We start from the raw sequence: 17969 nt of genomic DNA, 5'->3' as shown, positions 1-17969 counted from the left end.
CTGGAATGGAGTCCTGTTTCCCACAGGCTGCCCGAGTCCCCAGTTTAGTTGACCTCATCCCACCTCCCCCCACCGGGGTCTGTCTGAGCCCCCGGGAGGGCCCAGGATTGCTCACTGAAGGTACCAGAGGATAATTCCCTCTGCTCAGCAACCACCCTGCCACGGGGTTGGGAGAGAAAGCCTGGATACTCACCGTGGAGCACCTCTGGGCCAGGAACACTTCAGACATGCCTCAGATGCTGCAGGTTGGTTTGGAGGCAAACCCATCAGTTAAAAAGGCTCGACTACTTAGCCTGGTATCTTTATGCAGCAGACTGAGCCAGCACTAGATTAATTTTATTATGCCATGATTGAGGCTGTTGCTAGGCTACAGCCCCGCTCCCTAAACCCGTCCTACTGCAGGATTTCCCCACCATCACTCATCTGGCTGCTCTGGGGCATCCCAAAGGACAGGGAAGCACCGTGGGCTCCCCAGGCACCTGGACACTTGAATGCAGGGACATTGCAGGCAGAAAACCCACTGTGCCCCCAGCCCAGCCCCCAGCCAGGTCCATCCTAGTCCAGGGCTGGGGGCAGTCAGGTTGCCCCACAGCCCCCCCCAAAGCCTCCAAGAACACTCACAGCTTTACACATTCATTTTGTGGCCTGCTAAAATCCAAGTTCCAATGACTTTTTCACGGGAGGAAGGAAGCAAATTCCCACCCTGGGCCTTGGCAAGCTAGGGAGACTTGTCGTGACTTCATGGGAGCAACAGAAATAGGGCAAAGCTGCATCCCCCAAAGGACACCATCAGGGCACTCCTTGCATGTGGCCCTTGGCATTGACCATGGGGGATGAAGAAGGCTGGGTGGCCTGGTGACACTGGCTACAGCTGTGGGAAAGGCCAGCCCATCCCAGGGTCAGTAGGAGAGGGATTATATGGGAATCATTAAGAACCAGCCCTGGCCAGCAGGACAATGGTGGAGCAGGAACAGAGCCCCATGGGTAAAGGGCTGTGGAGAGGGAGCAGCACTTAAACAAGAGCCCTGGCAAAGTAACAAATCAGCACAAATTGTCCAGGAATAAATCTGGATGGCAGTGATCAGACAGCTCCTGAGCGCCAAGCAGAAGGTGATGGAGAGCTTTCCACAGGGATCATAAAATCATGGAGGGCTGTGGGTTGGAAGGGTCCTTAAATATCAGCTGGTTTCAACCACTTGCTATGGGCAGGGAAACAGCTGGAGTGGTGGTGGCACAAACTGCAGGGACCTGTCTGCTTGTCCTGGGCTGGTTCCCTACCTGGGGTTTGACAGCCACGGGCCAGGTATCAGCCACGGTCCCTCTGGCATGGGCCTTGCAGGGCTGGGGCATGGGGCTCAGCAGCTTGGATCCCTGGAGGGAGGAGTTTTATGCCAACCACTAGGACAGACTAATGTAAGGAAGAACCTTTTCAGCAGGCTGAGCCAGCCACCTGTACCAAGGAGACCTGGGCCATCAGGAGGGTAATGCTGTGCACACAGGAGGAATCCTGGGGACAGCAGGCACAGAACAGAGGTGGGCAGCTTCAGGCCATAGATGCAGGGCAGCTGGAAGGTCTCCCCAAAACTGGCTCCCACCTGAGGAGCCACGAGGCTGTCAGGCATGGCAGAACTGCTGGGCTCAGGTCAGTGTCAGTCTGCTCTGGAGTCTGACTGCACCCACAGCCCCTCTCAGCACCCACAGCCCCTCTCAGCACCCACTGTCCCTCTCAGCAGCTGCACTGTCACACACCAGGAGCTGCCAATTGACAACAGCTGTGAACTGTCACACTGGGCTGTCCCACTCCAGGGATGGGTACAGCAAGGAATGCTCCCCAAACAAACACCTGCAGAGAATGGGACAGCACCTGGGCCATCCTGGCTAGGAGGACACTGGGTGAGAGCAGGGGCCCTTGGAGCTCTGTCCTGGCTTATCCCGAGTGCTCTGGCTCCAAGCTAGCACAGTGGAAGCCAAGACACTTTGGTGGCCCTGGAGATCCCAGGCAGGCAGGGGAGCAGGCACTACCCTGTCCCTGATGGATGAGGCTTCCCATGCTGTGCTGGGTAAACAACCCCAGCCAAAATGCAGTGATAAATCTGCACTTTTCCCTCCTACTGCTCAAAACCCAGCCCCTGCAGCTCTGACCAGCACTAGCTCCAAGAAACTGTAGCTCCTCAGCCTCAAGCTCTTGATTTTTTTTTGATGAGTGATAAAACCAAAAGCAAATACCCTGGTACCTGCAGAGATGCTTGCAGTAACTATTTATATCATTGTGATCCTGCAGAAGCTTCCGTATAATGACAGGCATGTACATACTTTTTATATTTAGCTTCTTTGAAAGGATGGCAAGGGAAAGCCTGGCTCAAACAAGGCCTATTTCCTTCTCCCCTCCCTCACGCTTGCTGGCTCTGGGTTACAGCTCACGCTGTAGCTCAAACCAGTTCAGCATTCCCTGGAAAAGGGAGAAGCCCAAGCCTAAAAAGACCAGGTTGGACAGGGCTTGGAGCAACCAGGTCTACTGAAAGGTGTCTCTGCCCAAGGCAGGAGGCTGGAATCAGATGAGCTTTAGGGTCTCTTCCAACCTAAATCACTCTGGGATTGTGTGCATTATAAAAAGAGCCTTTTTGTTGCTTTTCCCTTCCACGCTTCCACCTTACCACAGGGTGGGATTTCTCTGGCCCTGCTGCAGAAGCCATACCATGCCACACACCCTCCTGTGCTGGCTCGAGTGTAAGTAGAGCCAGCCAGTGTAAGCAGATCCTTGTGCATCTGCTTTTCTCTTTTACAGGAGTATTTTGGAGCAGAATGATTCATCTTTGCTTGTTTTTGCCTCAGCTCCTTGTGCTGACAAGCTGCAGGGAATGTGGAGGCTCCTATGGCAGCAAACCCGGCACAGGAGCCAGACACACGGAGGCCAGCTCCTGTCAGCAGGGACTGGCCACCAGTACAGCCCCCTGCAGCTACACCTGAGCAAACCCCCGCCCCCTCCACGCCGGGGGAAGCAACAGCTCCCTCAGGGCAGACGTCAGTTCTGGAGAAAGAATTCATGGTTTTTATGTTCAGCTCCTTCTTTTTTGGAATGAATTTTAATTCAGCACCCTCTCCCATGAGGTGTGGGAGCACAGCAGCACAAGGAGGGACACACAGCTCCCGAGCCCAGGCACACGGGCTCTGGGGTAGAAGAAGATGTGCAGAGACAAGTGTACAACAGAGCTTTATAATCAGAATGGACTGTACCAGGGTTTTTCAACGCAAAAATGGAACATGACCCAAAGTCCTGATGGAACAGAAGCACTTTTGGGACTGCAGCAGCTGAGGCTTGAACTTCCACCTGCCCTTGCCCAGAAGGGCAGCAAACCGGTCCCGTCTCGATCTTCCTTTTCCTCCCCGGCTGTGCAAAGTTTGAACTGTCCCATGCAATTTCCCTACAGTGCCACGTGGAATGCTCAGAGGCAAATGCTAATGGCAGACAGACCTGAACAACGCACTGCTCGTACAGCAAGAAACCAGTTTGTTTTATAGGGAAATGGTTACAAGTGCATTTTGGGCACAAGAAAAAGAAAAATGGAGAAGGAAATGCCTGCTGGTCAAGACAGCTCTGGAATGATGAATGGATCAATAGAACATTGCTTTACAGGGATGCAGAAGGAAACACCAGCTTGGATTTCATGGCTGACATTTTACAACAGAAAGGGGTGAGGGAGAACAAAACCAAACCTCAAATCAACTTACAAGGAAGAGGGGAATGTAATGCACAGAACCTGGAGGCAGCTTCACCATCTGAGCTGAGCAAGGGACCCCAGACCCAAACCAGGAGGGGTACAGAGAACTGACCAGCTCCATCAAACACAGGGACTGCTGACTGAGACACAGGTGAGTGCCAAGGGGCAGCCATAGTGCCCATCCAATGGCTGCTGAGCAGGTACTAATCCATAGGTTTAAGTTCAAAGCAAAAACTAAAAGACTTCCCAAGCTCATGGGACAGAGGAGGCTCTCTGCTTGGGGCAGGAAAGTCAGCACACTGGCTGGCTGCAGGATGGACAGAGGCTGGAGCAGGATGGACGCTGCTGAGCTGCAGTGCTGGTCCCTCTCGGCACGGAGCAGCAGCCAGGGTTTACAGCCTGACTGGAAAATGCCTGAGAAGCAAATGCCTTGCCATGCCAACACTGCCCTGTAGCCAATTCTGAAGCTCTGGATATCTTCATTTCCACATGGAGTCATGTCCCTGAGAGGTCCCAGCAGCAGGGGATTCTGGAATATGCAAATTCAAGGGTGGGAAATGCAGAAAAGCACTGATTTTTTTCTCTCTTTCAGGTTAGCTTTGCACTTTTCATTGTCTTCCCAAACTGCATAGCAGCTTACATGTAGTGTCTGAGACACTGGGGCCACGGAAATCAATGGGCTTCATGAATTCCAACAGCAGCACCAGTGAGGGCTAATTAAGCTGCTGTGCAGAAAGGTCCTGTTCAAAGGACTTCAACAATCATACTCTCTCTCACACTGTCCCTGCGCCTGCTGCTTTAGAGAGCTGTACCATAGCATGATCTGCTTGACTTAAAGCTCATCAACTGCTGGGTGAAGCAATGGCCAATATAATTTTTCTCCTTAAAAAATAGGAAGGATAAGAAGTTAAAGACTTGAGACAGTCAAGCATGATGTGTTCATGCAGCATGTTTTGTTGCACTCCTCTTAACAAGACAGGAATTTCAGGTGTGCAGGAGTGGAATGCAGCAGGGATGGAGCAGGAGGCAGGTCCCCTTGCCCCACAGCCTGCCAGTGACCTGATGGGGCATCTCTGCAAGGAGAAAAACTGACAGCCTGGCAGCAGGCCTGGGAGCCATGCCCTGAACCTTCCCCTGGCTCACATACATCTCAGCTTGGTTTTCTTTGTGTAACGATGCACCAGAGCAGCACACACAGATGTAAAGCTTTTGTTTTGCTCATTCTGGTTTGAGAGACCATACAGTGAAGGGCCAAAGCTTTACACATCTGTGCCTGTCCTGGGGTGACTCATCACAGAAGATGGAGACAGCCATGGTGCAGAGTCCACTCGCAGCCAAACTACAGCTCCTCGTAGTCCCCCCCGCCCTGTGGTTTGCTCATGCCGGCTCCTCCTCCGCCAAGAAAAGCCTCAAGTTCATCTATCTCACTGCTTTTCTCCTTGCTCTTCTTCTTCTTTTTCTTTTTCTCTTTTTCCTCTTTGCTCTCCTCCTTCTCTTTGCTCTTCTTGTGTTTGCTCTTCTTTTTCACTGACTTGTCCTCTTCCTGCAAAATGAGAACATTTTTATTAGCAAATGCTCTGAGAGTGCCAGTGACCCAGGATGTACTGCCCTGACACCTGACTCTGAAGAATGGTTTGGGCTGGAAAGCACCTAGTCCAACCCCTGTGCCGTGGGCAGGGATGTCTTCAACTGAATTAGGACTCTTACTCAGGTTGAAGCACCAAAGACCCTTTTGTAAGCTTGGACAGAGAAGCAGACAGACCATTTGGGTTATACAGGGCACTGGTCTTTCTGACAGTTTGTGCCCAACAATATGGTACTGGACAGGCTTAAATGGCACAGACAAAGCCTCCTGCAGGCTTCCCTCACTATCCATGAGATGTATGTTGTGGGCACCCTTCTGCTTGAAAATCATGGTGCTATGAACACAGTCTAGCAGAGAGGCACTGCTCTTCCTCATCCTGTATTTTACAAACTCACACACTCCCTTTCCAAAATTCAACTGCTCTATAAGCTCGCTCTGAAGTTCAGTGGTCTGCAGAGCCTAGGAGGCAGAGATCAGAGGTGCAGGATGTGAGCATAGAAGGGGGTCCACCAAGTCCCCTTCTCAAGGAGGAAACCATGGAAGGCCACTTCTGTTCTTGGCAGGTGGGTAACACGGCACATCTGTTTAATTAACAATACCTCTTTGCTTTTCTTTTTCTTCTTCTTTTTCTCCTTAGAAGCTTGTTTATCTGTTAAAAAAAAACAATCCAGAAACATTGTGTTTAATTTAAATGGTAAGAGCTGTAATTCTACCCTGGGCCCATTTCTGAGAACAAAATGCTCCATTCTGGGCATCCATGGGCAAAGGCAAGGCCAGCGCCCCAGGCCAAACTGTGCCCCTTTGGGAAGCAACACAGGCCCCAGCACTCACATCCTGACTGAACCATATCTGTCTCGTCTAATTATGAGCATTATATGATCTGTGTGATCAACACTGACCTAGCATTCACTGTGTCACAGCTACTAAGAAACACATCTAGAGACTAGCTCTACAAACTGGTCCAAAGGCCAAATTTGGGACTGGATTGTTATTTCCAGAAATGAAGAAGAGCTCTTGGGAACAGTTCCCCTCTGATGGAAATCCTCCTCGGCATCTTCTCTGAGGCTGACTGAGGACACGGTATCAGCAGATGGGACACCCTGGCAGGCCAACACTCACTGCTGCTCACACTGTATATGGAAATTACATTCCCAAAGCATCCCTGCTCTACAGGGGTGAATACTTTCACACTACCAAACGAGTCCCAGAGTCCATCCCTGTCACATGTGTCAGATATGACTATGGCTGATGACTTGGTTGCTGAGTGTCCACTGCCTTTGCACAAATCCTTGAACAGGGGACCACCGGCTTGGCTGCTTCACAAGAGGCTTCACAGCAGCACCACTTTTCACATGTGCTGTTTGACTGTCACTCTTACGTACAAATGCCTTTTTCCTCAGCTGATGTGTAAATGCAGCCATGGAGAAGCCTAATTGCCAGTCAAGCTCCAATCACTGATGACCAAGAGATGGTTTTATATTTATCACCAAAAGAGGAGATGAAGAACCCACATTTAATTATTTAAGAATCTAAACTGAAGCTAAATTATTGACCTGGGCCTCTGCAGATGCACTTACAGCTATTTCAAGCTCTGCTGTTCAGCAGCTTGGAGTGACAAGCTGATGGAACCATGGCAGCCTGTGACACCTTCCTCACACTTTTGGAACAGCTATTCAAGGAGCGCTCTCTGGTGCTGCTCACAGCTTTTTTCCTTCCTTAAATCTTTAAATTCCCATCTTTCATGCTGACATCGGGGCAGGTCTATAGGAAGTTGCTTTGCAGTAATGCCTAGACAGCAGGAATTATTTGCATGAATAGGATCCCCCCCCATCTTTCTCAAAAACAGAAGAGGAAATTGGCAGGGTATGTCAGAGCATTTTGTTCAAGTTGATCCAAATTCTGGAGGGGGTGGACACTGCAATGCAATGCTGAACACCAATTCCCAAGCACATAGGGCTAAGCAGGAAGGCTTACACAGCAGCAGCTTGTGAAAGATGTGCTTCTGCTTGCAGCTGGGACAAAAATAACCTATGGCTGGTGCCAGGGACAAGCCAAGCTCTCATCCTCATGGGGAAAAACTTAAAAGCTATTTATGCTGTGCTAAACCAGAATACAGACTCACACAGGGCACTGCATGAAGTTAGAGGGTATTTTATTTAGTGCAAATTGGTTTTCTGGAAAGACTTTGGAAAAACTGGATGCCTGACAAACAAAAGCAGCAAGAGTGGAAATAAGGTGTGAGCTTTACCTTCCTCGCTGCTCTCCTTGGGACCAGCTTCTTCCAAACCCAAGCCAAAGAGATCTGAGTCATTTTTCAGTTTAAAGGAGGGGACTGTTGATTTCACAGGTTGGGGTGGCTTTGCCAGTGAGGTATCATCATCAGATATTTCAGAGAGATCTTCTCGCACTGGGAATTCATTCTAGAGAGAAGCAAAGGCAGACAACACTGACAAATACTTCAACCAAAATCTCGAACCATTTTGCATACAAAAATGTCAAATGTCAGCAGGTGGGGAGGAGGGAAGGAAATGCCAGCTGAAATGAGCTGTTATTGCCTGGAAATCAATGTCCTGGATCTCATGAGCTCTAATTTTTGCCTTGGTAAAATGCCTCAGTTGCACTAGTACTGACAAGGGTGTTCTGAAAACTTCACACTGGGGCTGCTGAAATCAAATTCCCTATATAAAGGGATTAAATGAGACCTTCAACTCTGTTAGCTCACCAGCATCAGCTTCCTTCTGCCCTGGGGAGGCATCTCTGTTCTGGGAAAATCCAATCAAACAGACTGAAAACTCCCCTCCAGCCCTGAGTGACAAATGCTTTCTGCTGTGCAGCTCTCTGGGTCTCAGGTACCAGAGGCAGCAGGGCTGAGGAAGCAGAGTGTGTCTGCAGAATAATTCCCTTCATCAAGCCAAAAGGGAATGTGCTCCCAGGGCAAATCTGCCCCTTCAGCATGAGCTAAAACCCAGGATGTTGCAGAGCCTGGAAATAACCCCAAAATCCTCCATCTCTGCATGATGGGAATGGAAAATCAGTTTAATGATCTTCTGATACCTGCCAACTCATCCTCTTCAGAATCTGACCCAACCTTTCCTTGTATCTTTGTACATGGATGGAAAATGGCCCCACTGTGCTGCTGGTCAGGCAGTGCCCCCACCCTTTAATGGCAATGGCTGTACTGGTTTGCCTGACCAGTACACCCTGCAGTGGGAAAGCATTCACATGCTATGGAGCATTCCCAGGGTCAGGCATTCCTTGACACTGCTGCTTTCTCATCAATCCCTTCTCACTGGATCATGCAAAAGATGGAAATTTGCTCCAAATACTTTTGGTTTCATATTGTCAAGAAAAGCAGTAAGTTAAGATGCAAAATGAATAGAAAATTACTTAATAAACAGCATGACACATGAATAAGGTCAAAGAAACTGTGACAATAGCCCTTTCAACAGGACTCCAGAATGACAGCAACTGAGGGAAACCCCCTGAACACCAGCAAACCCAGACATCAGGACACCCCTGAACAGCCACTGCCCATCCCAAATCACTGATAGCAGTTTCCAGAGATTGCTCTGCAGGTTGTGAGAAGTGGTCACCAAACTCAGGGATATCTCAAGCCATGCAGCAAGTTCTGACCAGTTCAGAGAAGAGGTGCAAGACAAGTGTCTTCTCCACCATAATACAGGGTAGGTGTGAGGGGACCCATGGCGTATTTGTTCTAGCAGACACCTGCTGCCACATGCTGAATGTCACAGACCTTACAGCTACCTCTGCTGTCCTGGAAAGTCCTTCCCAATCAGACCTTCCTTCTTCCCTTTAGGCCTTGCCAAGCAAATTTTGTGATGGTCTTTTTATTGCTGGATTGACTGCAAGGAGTTCACTCTTTCTGGCAGAGACACCCTTCTGCATGTTAAAGTTCACGTGAAAACCCAGTAGTTTTGCATTTTGTACCTCCAGTGCTGCTGGACTGGCTAAGAGTAAACAGCACAGTAGAACACCCAAGCATAAATCTTGTTTGTGTCTGTAAACACAAACTTCATGTTAGGGAAGGTCTAGTCTGGATATTAGGAAAAGGTTCTTCCCCCAGAGGGTGCTGGCACTGCCCAGGCTGCCCAGGGAATGGGCACGGCCCCGAGGCTGCCAGAGCTCCAGGAGCCTTTGGACAGCACTGCCAGGGATGGACAGGGTGGGGTTGCTGGGGGGTCTGGGCAGGGACAGGGGCTGGGCTCGATGATTCTTCTGGGTCCCTTCCAACTCAGGGGATTCTATGGATCTGTGATTCTATGGGGTTCTTGCTGCCAGGTGGCTTCCATACTCAGAGCATTACTGGGTTTGTGCTCACATCAAACTCTGCAGGTTGCTTAGTAACTGCTGCTGAGGGAGGGGAGATCAGATGAAGGCTCTGCTCAGGGCAATGCCTCAACCCTTCCAGCTCAGCTGGGCACAGCTCACAGCAACACAGGCTGTTATTTACCATCTTTTTCTTCTGGCTGTCAGAATCTTCACTTTCAAAGTCTGGGTCATCCATAACGAATGAGAGCATCTGAGTAGCTATTGGTCCCTCTTGATCACTGTCAGACTCCTCAGGCTTCTCCTCTTTGACCACTTTCTGCTTGGAAGCAAGTCCTTTGCTTTGGGCAGCGGCCTTTGAGGCCTGGGCTGCTGCTGTGAGGGCAGCAGCAGGAGCTGCCAGGCTTGTGTTGCCTTTGCTGCTGTTGTTTCGTTCAGACCCAGAACGGGGAGGTAAACTGTCAGGAGGCTTCAGGTCAGTTGCTTTGGTCAAAATTGCTTCACTCTGGGGTTTCAGAGAATTTCTGGAAGACCTGAGAAGAAACAAGTTGTCAGAGTCTGTCCATCCTATTCTCTGGAGCAAGGCACAGTTAACAGCTGAGCCTGACTGAAGGCTGCATCATGCATCCCACTGGGAAAGGCAGTGCATCCTATAGCGGTGTGGGGTCAAATGCACCACTCAGGCTGAGGATAACCCTCGTGTCCCTAATCCTAACCCTCACCCCACAGCATGTGGTATGTGGAGAACATCATCACTCCCCAGCACAGGGTGTGGTGAGTGACTCCACTCCCTTCACCCAAGACTTGAGTCCTCTCTCCTCCCCACACCACTACAAACAGCCCCTCTGGTGCTTAGTTCCAGGCTCTTGTTCAAATTTGAGGAAAAGCATGCAGAACAGCCCCACTGGCACAGGAGCACAGTGCTCCAAGGCATGGGGTAAGACACACCACACACAGCAGTTACACCTACAGTAACCATAGCCCCAGCCCACAGCTGAAGAACAGGCAGACAGAGACACCAAGACTTCCCAAAGGCCACACACAGTCAGTGGCAAAATGGAAGAGAGATCCAGGTTTGCCAGCACAACCCCACACTCCAGTCTATGCTCTGTACCTTTTTTTTTCCTGCTCTGTGTTTTTGTCTCCATCAGATATGAGGATGACCTTAGAATCCTTCACCTCCTCCACTTCCTCCTCCTCACTGGAGAGGGTGATGTTCTTGCTCGGCACCCGTTCTGCTGCCAGCACTGGTCCACTGGGGATTTTGTCATCCAGATCCACGTCATCTTGGAAACCTGCCACCATGGGGTTCCCTCCAGGCACCTCTCCATCACTGCAACACAGAGAGTGATCAGACACAGCCCCCCAGGAGGTGCTGGACAGACCTGCCTCCCCCTGCACGAACACTGAGACAGACTAGCCTGGCTTGTACAGCCAACTTCTGGGGACACGTCCCCAGCCTGGGACAGCTGATGATTAAAGGGTTGGAGCACCTCTGCTTTGGAGACAGGCTGAAACGGGGCTAGTCAGGCCTGGAGAAGAGAAGGCTCCAGGGAGGTGTGAGAGCCCCTTCAGTGCATAAAGGGGATCCAATAGAGCTGGAAAGGGACTTTGTACAAGAGTCAGGAGGGACAGGATGAGGAGAATGGCTTTAAGCTGAAGGAGGGCAAGGTTAGACAGGATATTGGGAAGGAATTATTCCCTGTGAGGGTGGGCAGGCCCTGGAAGAGGGTGCCCAGAGAAGCTGTGGTTGCCCCTGGATCCCTGGAAGTGTACAAGGCCAGGTTGGATGGAGCTTGGAGTAACCTGGGATAGTGGAAGGTGTCCCTGCCTATAGCAGGGGCTGGAATGGGCTGAGCTTTAAGGTCCCTTTCAACACAAACCAGCTGGTGTTTTTGTGATTCTGTGCGCTGCCAGCCTTCCCTTGCCACTGTCCAGCTCAGGTTGGACCTGCTCCCTGCAGGCTGCAGCAGTGGCACTGGCCCCACACCAAAAGGGCCACAGCAGGATGTGTCACAGAGCAGCTGCTGCCCCTCAAGCTGGAAATGAGTGGCTGGAGAAGATGAGCCTCAGAGGCACAGAGAAGCCTGTTGCCACAGCTTCATCAGAACATGGAGCTCCATCCACCATGCAAGGATCAGTCAGTCAAACCACAGGAACTGCCTGTCTTCATCCCCACAGCCTGTAATTAAACCTGATCATACACTGTCACTGCTATGGGAGTTCACTGGCAGCTACTAGCTTCCTGGAACCATTTCTATTTCTGCAGTGCTCCCTGAAGCAGGCAGATACACAGACACCATAGCCAAGCTTTAACATTGCCCAAATTAAATTAACCTAAGGACACACTGCCAGAGCTGGGAGTCTGTCAGCCTCCCTGAATGTAGCACAGTTCTGTGTTCAAAGGCAGCTTGAGAGAGCTTTGCAGCTGAAATTGAGGATTCTTGTCTGAATGTCCCTAGGACTCAATTTTAACACTTTCTGAAAACTGTGCTCATGTCAGGAATATAGATATTTTCCCCAGGCTCAGCTGATGAGCCTCTGCCATCACCTTTCCTTGTTCTATTTGTTTCATCCACAAGAGATAACCAGCTCCTTCCTGATAACCCCACACACAAGTCTCTGCCCTTTTAATGATGTCACCTGGATGGTATAAGAACAACCTTCTTTTTATACAGAGACAAAAAACATATTATAGCTTGGAACAGATTAGATTGTACAGACATAAACAAAACCCTAAAATCCTTTAACTGGAAGTAAGTGATGTTCCCAGCACAGGCCAAGTACTGGAAGACAGTGGAGTATGGCATGCTGGTGAGATGAGAAATACCCTAAACAGAGCTGGGATGATGGCAACTGCTCACTCTGGCTCCTCTACATGGCTGGGTACTGCTTGACAAGATAGTTTAAAAGAGTTAATGCATCTGCCAACAGACAATGGAGTTGCTTGTGACAACGGGACAGCAGTGATCACAACCAGTGCTTGTCTGGGCTGGAGTGCTAAGACCAGGACAGGCCCTCCCTCTGCTCTTTGTGTGGATTCCTCTGCTCTCAGGACCTGCTCTCAGCGCCCTATTGAGCAGGGCCAGGCTGCTGAAGAGCCCCTTCATCACTAACACTGCTGCTCTCACACTATGCCAGGATGGAGGCACACAGCCCAGCCACACAAAGGAGAGGAAAACTGGTGCCCAAGCAGCCCCCAAAGCTGGAGGAATGACAAGTGACTGATTCCTGAGGTTTTCAAAGCACTGGCAGGGTTTTCTCTTGAAATGCACTGAAAAGAAAATGGAGTTGCATCCTAAAAATGGCAGGATATTACTCTGAACTAGACACATTGCCTTTCCTCAACACAGCCCTGCTCTAGTAGGCACAGGGGCTCTTAAGAGATTCCTGCCACTGTCCTTCCAGACTCCACACAGACCTGCAGCATTTCCAGCTTTCCCAGTCCCAATGGGTGTACATCCCTGTGTGCACACCCCCTCACCAAAGTGGGTCACGTCCTTCCGCAGTGAGAACCCTGCCTCCATCTCCAGCCAACACAGATCGCTGAGCGACAGTGTAAGAGCAGAGCAGTGGAGTGAATATACATCAGGAAAATCACTGCTTCAGTATAAACAGGCTCTGACATGGCAAAACTAGGATCAGCTTGTGGTCCTGAGCTTCCAGCTGGAAGGAAGGCAAAGCATGCAAAGCCAAGCACATTGCACCGCTCCCTGCAGCCTTTGAAGCACTGCCAAGCTGGCATGAGCACTGAGCTAGCGTGGCTGCAGGTGCAGGTACCCCCCAAAAATGATGCTGCTCACTGAGGTCTGCTCTGAGCTAGTGACCACAGAGACTGCTGGGGTGTCCTCTGTGAGCCTCCAGTGTGTCACAGATTGGCTGCTGGGGAGGAAAAAAACCCTGATGCAACCTGAGCTCACAGCCTCAAACCTAGCTGGGCTGTGTTCCCACAGCCCCAGGAGCTCAAGGGCTTCTCTCACATCCTTTTGTGGGGCTAACGAAAGAAAAAACCCAAGATCAAATAAAGCAGGTAAGCTGAGGGAATCCCACGCTGCAGGATGAGCCTGCGTGGCCATTCTAGAAGATGTTGGTCTTCTACTGTGAACCTTCCCACCCTTGGGCTAGCACAGCTGGGCATCATGGAATCCATAACAGATCCATAAAAGCAAAGAAGTACTTCAAAGCCCTTCAGATGTAAGGACACACACATCTAATCCATCTTTAAGATAAATGTCCAAGGATGCAGAAAAGAAAGATCAGGAACACTGTCAGGTAAAGCATAAACTGGCTTTCAGACACCTTCAGCCCCCTAGGGACCCAGGCTGCCTGACCCAGCAAGAGCCAAGGGCGAGATGCTTTGGAGCCAGATTAGGTCCTCTGGTGCACTCATATCCATGCTGGCTCAGGGCATCAGGTTAAAGAGCAGCAAATTAAGTTCAAAAACAGCAAATTGGGAGATTGAAATACCTTCCTAATTAACTGGTAAAGGAACTGATTCTGGGAGCTCTCTACTGCAAGTCAGAGAACCACAACATGCCATTGAACAAAACCCAGGACATCACTGCAGGCCTGGGGTATGCCAAGCTGAACAAGGTGCACCTGCTGCCAAGAAGGCCAATGGTGTCCTGGTCTTCATGAGGCAAAGCACTGCCAACAGGTCAGGGAGGTGATGCTGCCCCTCTGCTCTGCACTGGCGAGGCCACAGCTGGAGTCCAGCGCACAGCAAAGAGAGAGTGAATCCATGTACGGGTCATGAGGATGATTAACTGACTGGAGCATTGCTCACATGAGGAAGGGATCTCCCACATGAAAGCCAGGACTACTCAGCCTGGAGAAGGCTTGAGGAGACCTTATAAAGGTATTTAAACGGCTGAAGGAGGTACAAAGAAGATGGAGACAGCTCTTTTTGGTGCTGCCCAGTGCCAGGACAAAAGGCAAGGAACACAAACTGTAACTCAGGGGGTTCCCCACAAATATAAGCAAACACTTTTTCCACTGAGAGCATGTCTGGCAGCATGGGCTGCCAGAGAGGTTGTGGATTCTCTGGAGATACTCAAAATCCATCTGGAAACAGTTCTAGAAAACCACTTCTGAGCAGCCCAGGAGGAGGGGGAGGTTGAACTGGATGGCCCCCAAGCTGCCTTCCAACCCTGTGAATATACCTAAGTACACCAAGGTGTTCCCAGAGTTCCCTGCAGGACTCATGCTCAGAGTCGACACGGCGATTCCTCTTGGGTAGGAGAAGTAATTTCACAAATTCTCAAAACATGGCCCATTCTTCTGCCACATCTTCAATGACACTTCAGTCCTGGAGCTTACCCTTGGCTACAGCACACCCAGGCATGCTGGTGAGCTGTGTAAGCTCAACACTCAGGTATCTGCTTCAAAATGAGCATGAGACCTGAATGCATCTTGCTGGGACATTCTCAAGCCTTGTTCTTCACTCAGATACAGGGGAAAAGCAGCTTCCAGGATTGCATTTTTTGAAACCAATAAAACCTCCCAGAGGTTTGAGTGATTCCACAGATCTACTGTGTTCTTTAGGTCAGAGATAAATTTCTGCAGCAGATTTTATGGGAATTACAACCACCTCCTCAGTGCAGCAGAAGCTGATTATCAAGGACAGTGCTTACAGAACTGGAATGTTGTTCCTAGCTACTGTGGGGCTGTAAGTGACATCCCGAAAGAAACCGGTTATTGCAGGTGATGGTCAGAACCACATCTGCATCTCTGAATTTCTGCACATCTGGCTTATTCTAGTAGGCCCTTTTTGGCAAGAAACAGAATGGAAAATTGCCAGGCCACTAAGAAAACTGCATGATGTATAGAAGAAACCAGAGCAAGCCATGGATGCCAGGTTTCAGAGGAGAAATGAGTGTGTGAATTTGCAGGGACGTGCTGCAATGTCTTCTCCCAGGGAAACAGAGCTGTTGTGACTGCACTGGGTATCACTGTGAGCAAAGGATGAACTCAAAACAAAGGAGCGCGGTTCTCGCACCCCTGTCCAACATGTTTGATTTTTTTATACAGTTTAACACTTATTTGCTTCCACTGACTGACACTTTGGAGCACAGAAACCTTTGTGAAGGATCAGCCTCCCAACCACAGTAGAACTGCAGCTCCAGAGCTCTGAGGGCACCTCAGGACCCAGTCCCTCAGAAGGTCAGGCTTGGCTCTTCTGACAACTCCTTGTTAGACCCAGAAAAATATCTCAGCTCTACCACAGCCACAAGCAAGACGCTTTGTAGGCCAGCATGCTGCCAGCAACGCCACTTTTTTCTTGCCTTTTTTTTTTCGTTTTAATAAAACATCCACGTGTTCTGCCATCACAAGGGATGATGATTCAGGCTGACCTGCATTACACAGGCATTGAGCCTCACAAACAGCACTGATTTAAGGTTGCTGTGGTTGAAGTAGAGAACACTGGGTCTTCACAAGGATGTTAAAAGAGGCAGAATTCACAGATGAGCAGTGTCCACGCTTAATTAGTCTCCTGGTTAATCCAGTGTTGATGACAAGAGGCAGCAGGCAAGGAATATTCTGAGCAACGGATACAGAGCCTGAGAGTATGCTTAGGTCACCTCTTAAGAGACAGCCTGCTTTCAGACAGCTTGCTGCACATCCTCTTGTCTGAGCAGTTCAGTATACACAATCCCGTTTTCTTTTTTTTTTTGGTTAGAAAACACCAAAGCCAGGAAAAGAAAAAAAGGGAAAAAAAAAGAGAAAATACAGCTCATGCCATAAGCAAAGCTCTGCCATTTTGAGGAGATAATTATAGACTCACAGACTGGTTTGGGTCTGGAAGAGGCCTTAAAGCTCAGCTTGTTCCAACCCCCTGCACTGAGCAGGGACATTTTCAACTGGATCAGGTTGCTCAGAGCCACATCCAGCCAGACTGGGAATGTTTCCAGGGATGAGGCATCCACCACTTCCCTGGGCAACCTGAGCCAGGGCCTCACCACTCTTGTTGTAAAATCCTTCTTCCTTATACCTAGTCTGAATCTCCCCTCTTTTAGTTTAAAACCACCATTTCTTGTCCTATTGCAATATGCCCTGCTAAAATCTCTGCCCTCATCCCCCCTTAAATATCGAAAGGCAGCAATAACATCTCCCCAGAGCCTTGTCTTCTCCAGGTGAACACCCCCAGTTCCCCCAGCCTGGCTCCAGAGCAGAAGGGTTCCAGGCCTTGGAGCATCTCCATGGCCTCCTCTGGACTCTCTACAGCAGCTCTACATCCTCCTGATGCTAGCCCTCAGGGCTGGAGGCAGCTCTGCAGGTGGGGTGTCACCTGAGCAAGGCAGAACTCCCTCTTCCCTGCTGCCCATGCTGGGGATCAGCCCAATTTCAGGGCTGGGGCAGGTCCAGCTCTCACCCACCAGCACCCACAAGTCCTTCTTCCCAGGGCTGCACTCAATCCCTTCACCCTCCAGCCTGGATTGATCCCAGAGGTTGCCCCAGCCCAGGTACAGCAACTTGAGCTTGGCCTTGGTGAACCTCATGAGGTTCCCATGGGCCATTTCTCATGTTTTCCAGGTTCTGGATGACACCCTGTTATTCAGGAGCGTCACCCACACTACTCAGCTTGGTGTTATTGATAAACCTGATGAGGGTGTCCTCAATCCCCCTGTTTCATGGATGAAGTCCACATCTCAGTACAGATCCTGAGGAACACCACCCATCTTCAACTGGACATTGAGCCATAGATCACTACTCTCTGGATGTGAATATCCAACCCATTCCCTATCATCCATCAAATCTGTGTCTCTCCAATTTAGTGAGAAAATTCTGGGGAGAAACACTAGACACAGAGAAAAAGAAAGGCACCCCCTAAGAGTTTTTTTTTAATCCTGCAGGCAACCATGCAGTGACACTCCCAAAGGAGCATGACTTTCTCCATCCTTCCTTCCAGAATCCCACAGAGCTACAGAGTGCTCCCAAGTGTCCTCCACCATACCCCAAATCCATTTATAGTGCCTCAGGAGTGACATGACCAAGTCATAGAGGAATTTGGCCACACTTTGTGCCTCTGCAGAAGGTAAATATTCATTAAGCAAAACACAGTATCCCTACAAAGTGCACTATGTTCCAGGAGGAAAATATCTCAAATGATTTGGTGTACTCGGCCAGAAGGAAAATCCCTTCCTGACCCAAAGGGCCCAGCGGTTTAATCTGAGCACAAAGCAAAACAGCAGCACCAGGAAGGTGATAATCTGGTTTTTGTGATGTTCCTCCTTCCCAGGGAGCAGTGTGTGTCACTAAATGGAAAACAGTGAATGCTACGACTGACCATAGCACAGCCAGAAAGCCTCTGGGGCAGCTAGCTGCTCTGGAATCAGGGAACGGTTGCACCATATTAGCCAGGCTGCACACCCAGGTGT

The 17969-nt window shown here is 49.9% G+C and overlaps 1 protein-coding gene across 1 annotated transcript in view; it reads right to left on the bottom strand.

Annotated features, from left to right (window-relative positions):
* Positions 1–3081: 3081 nt before the first annotated feature.
* Positions 3082–17969, bottom strand: part of RABL6 (RAB, member RAS oncogene family like 6) — a 53056-nt gene continuing 38168 nt past the window's right edge. The window contains exons 11-15 of the mRNA XM_030961345.1: positions 10706–10924; positions 9776–10124; positions 7553–7724; positions 5904–5953; positions 3082–5262 (exon numbers count right to left, since the gene is read on the bottom strand). Of these exons, the coding sequence (XP_030817205.1) occupies positions 5059–5262; positions 5904–5953; positions 7553–7724; positions 9776–10124; positions 10706–10924 (994 nt within the window). The 3' untranslated portion in view covers positions 3082–5058. The remainder of the gene's footprint in view (positions 5263–5903; positions 5954–7552; positions 7725–9775; positions 10125–10705; positions 10925–17969) is intronic.

This window comes from Camarhynchus parvulus, chromosome 17 (assembly GCF_901933205.1).
Source record: "Camarhynchus parvulus chromosome 17, STF_HiC, whole genome shotgun sequence".
Lineage (NCBI taxonomy): Eukaryota > Metazoa > Chordata > Aves > Passeriformes > Thraupidae > Camarhynchus > Camarhynchus parvulus.
This window is presented reverse-complemented; position numbering and strand designations above follow the sequence as displayed.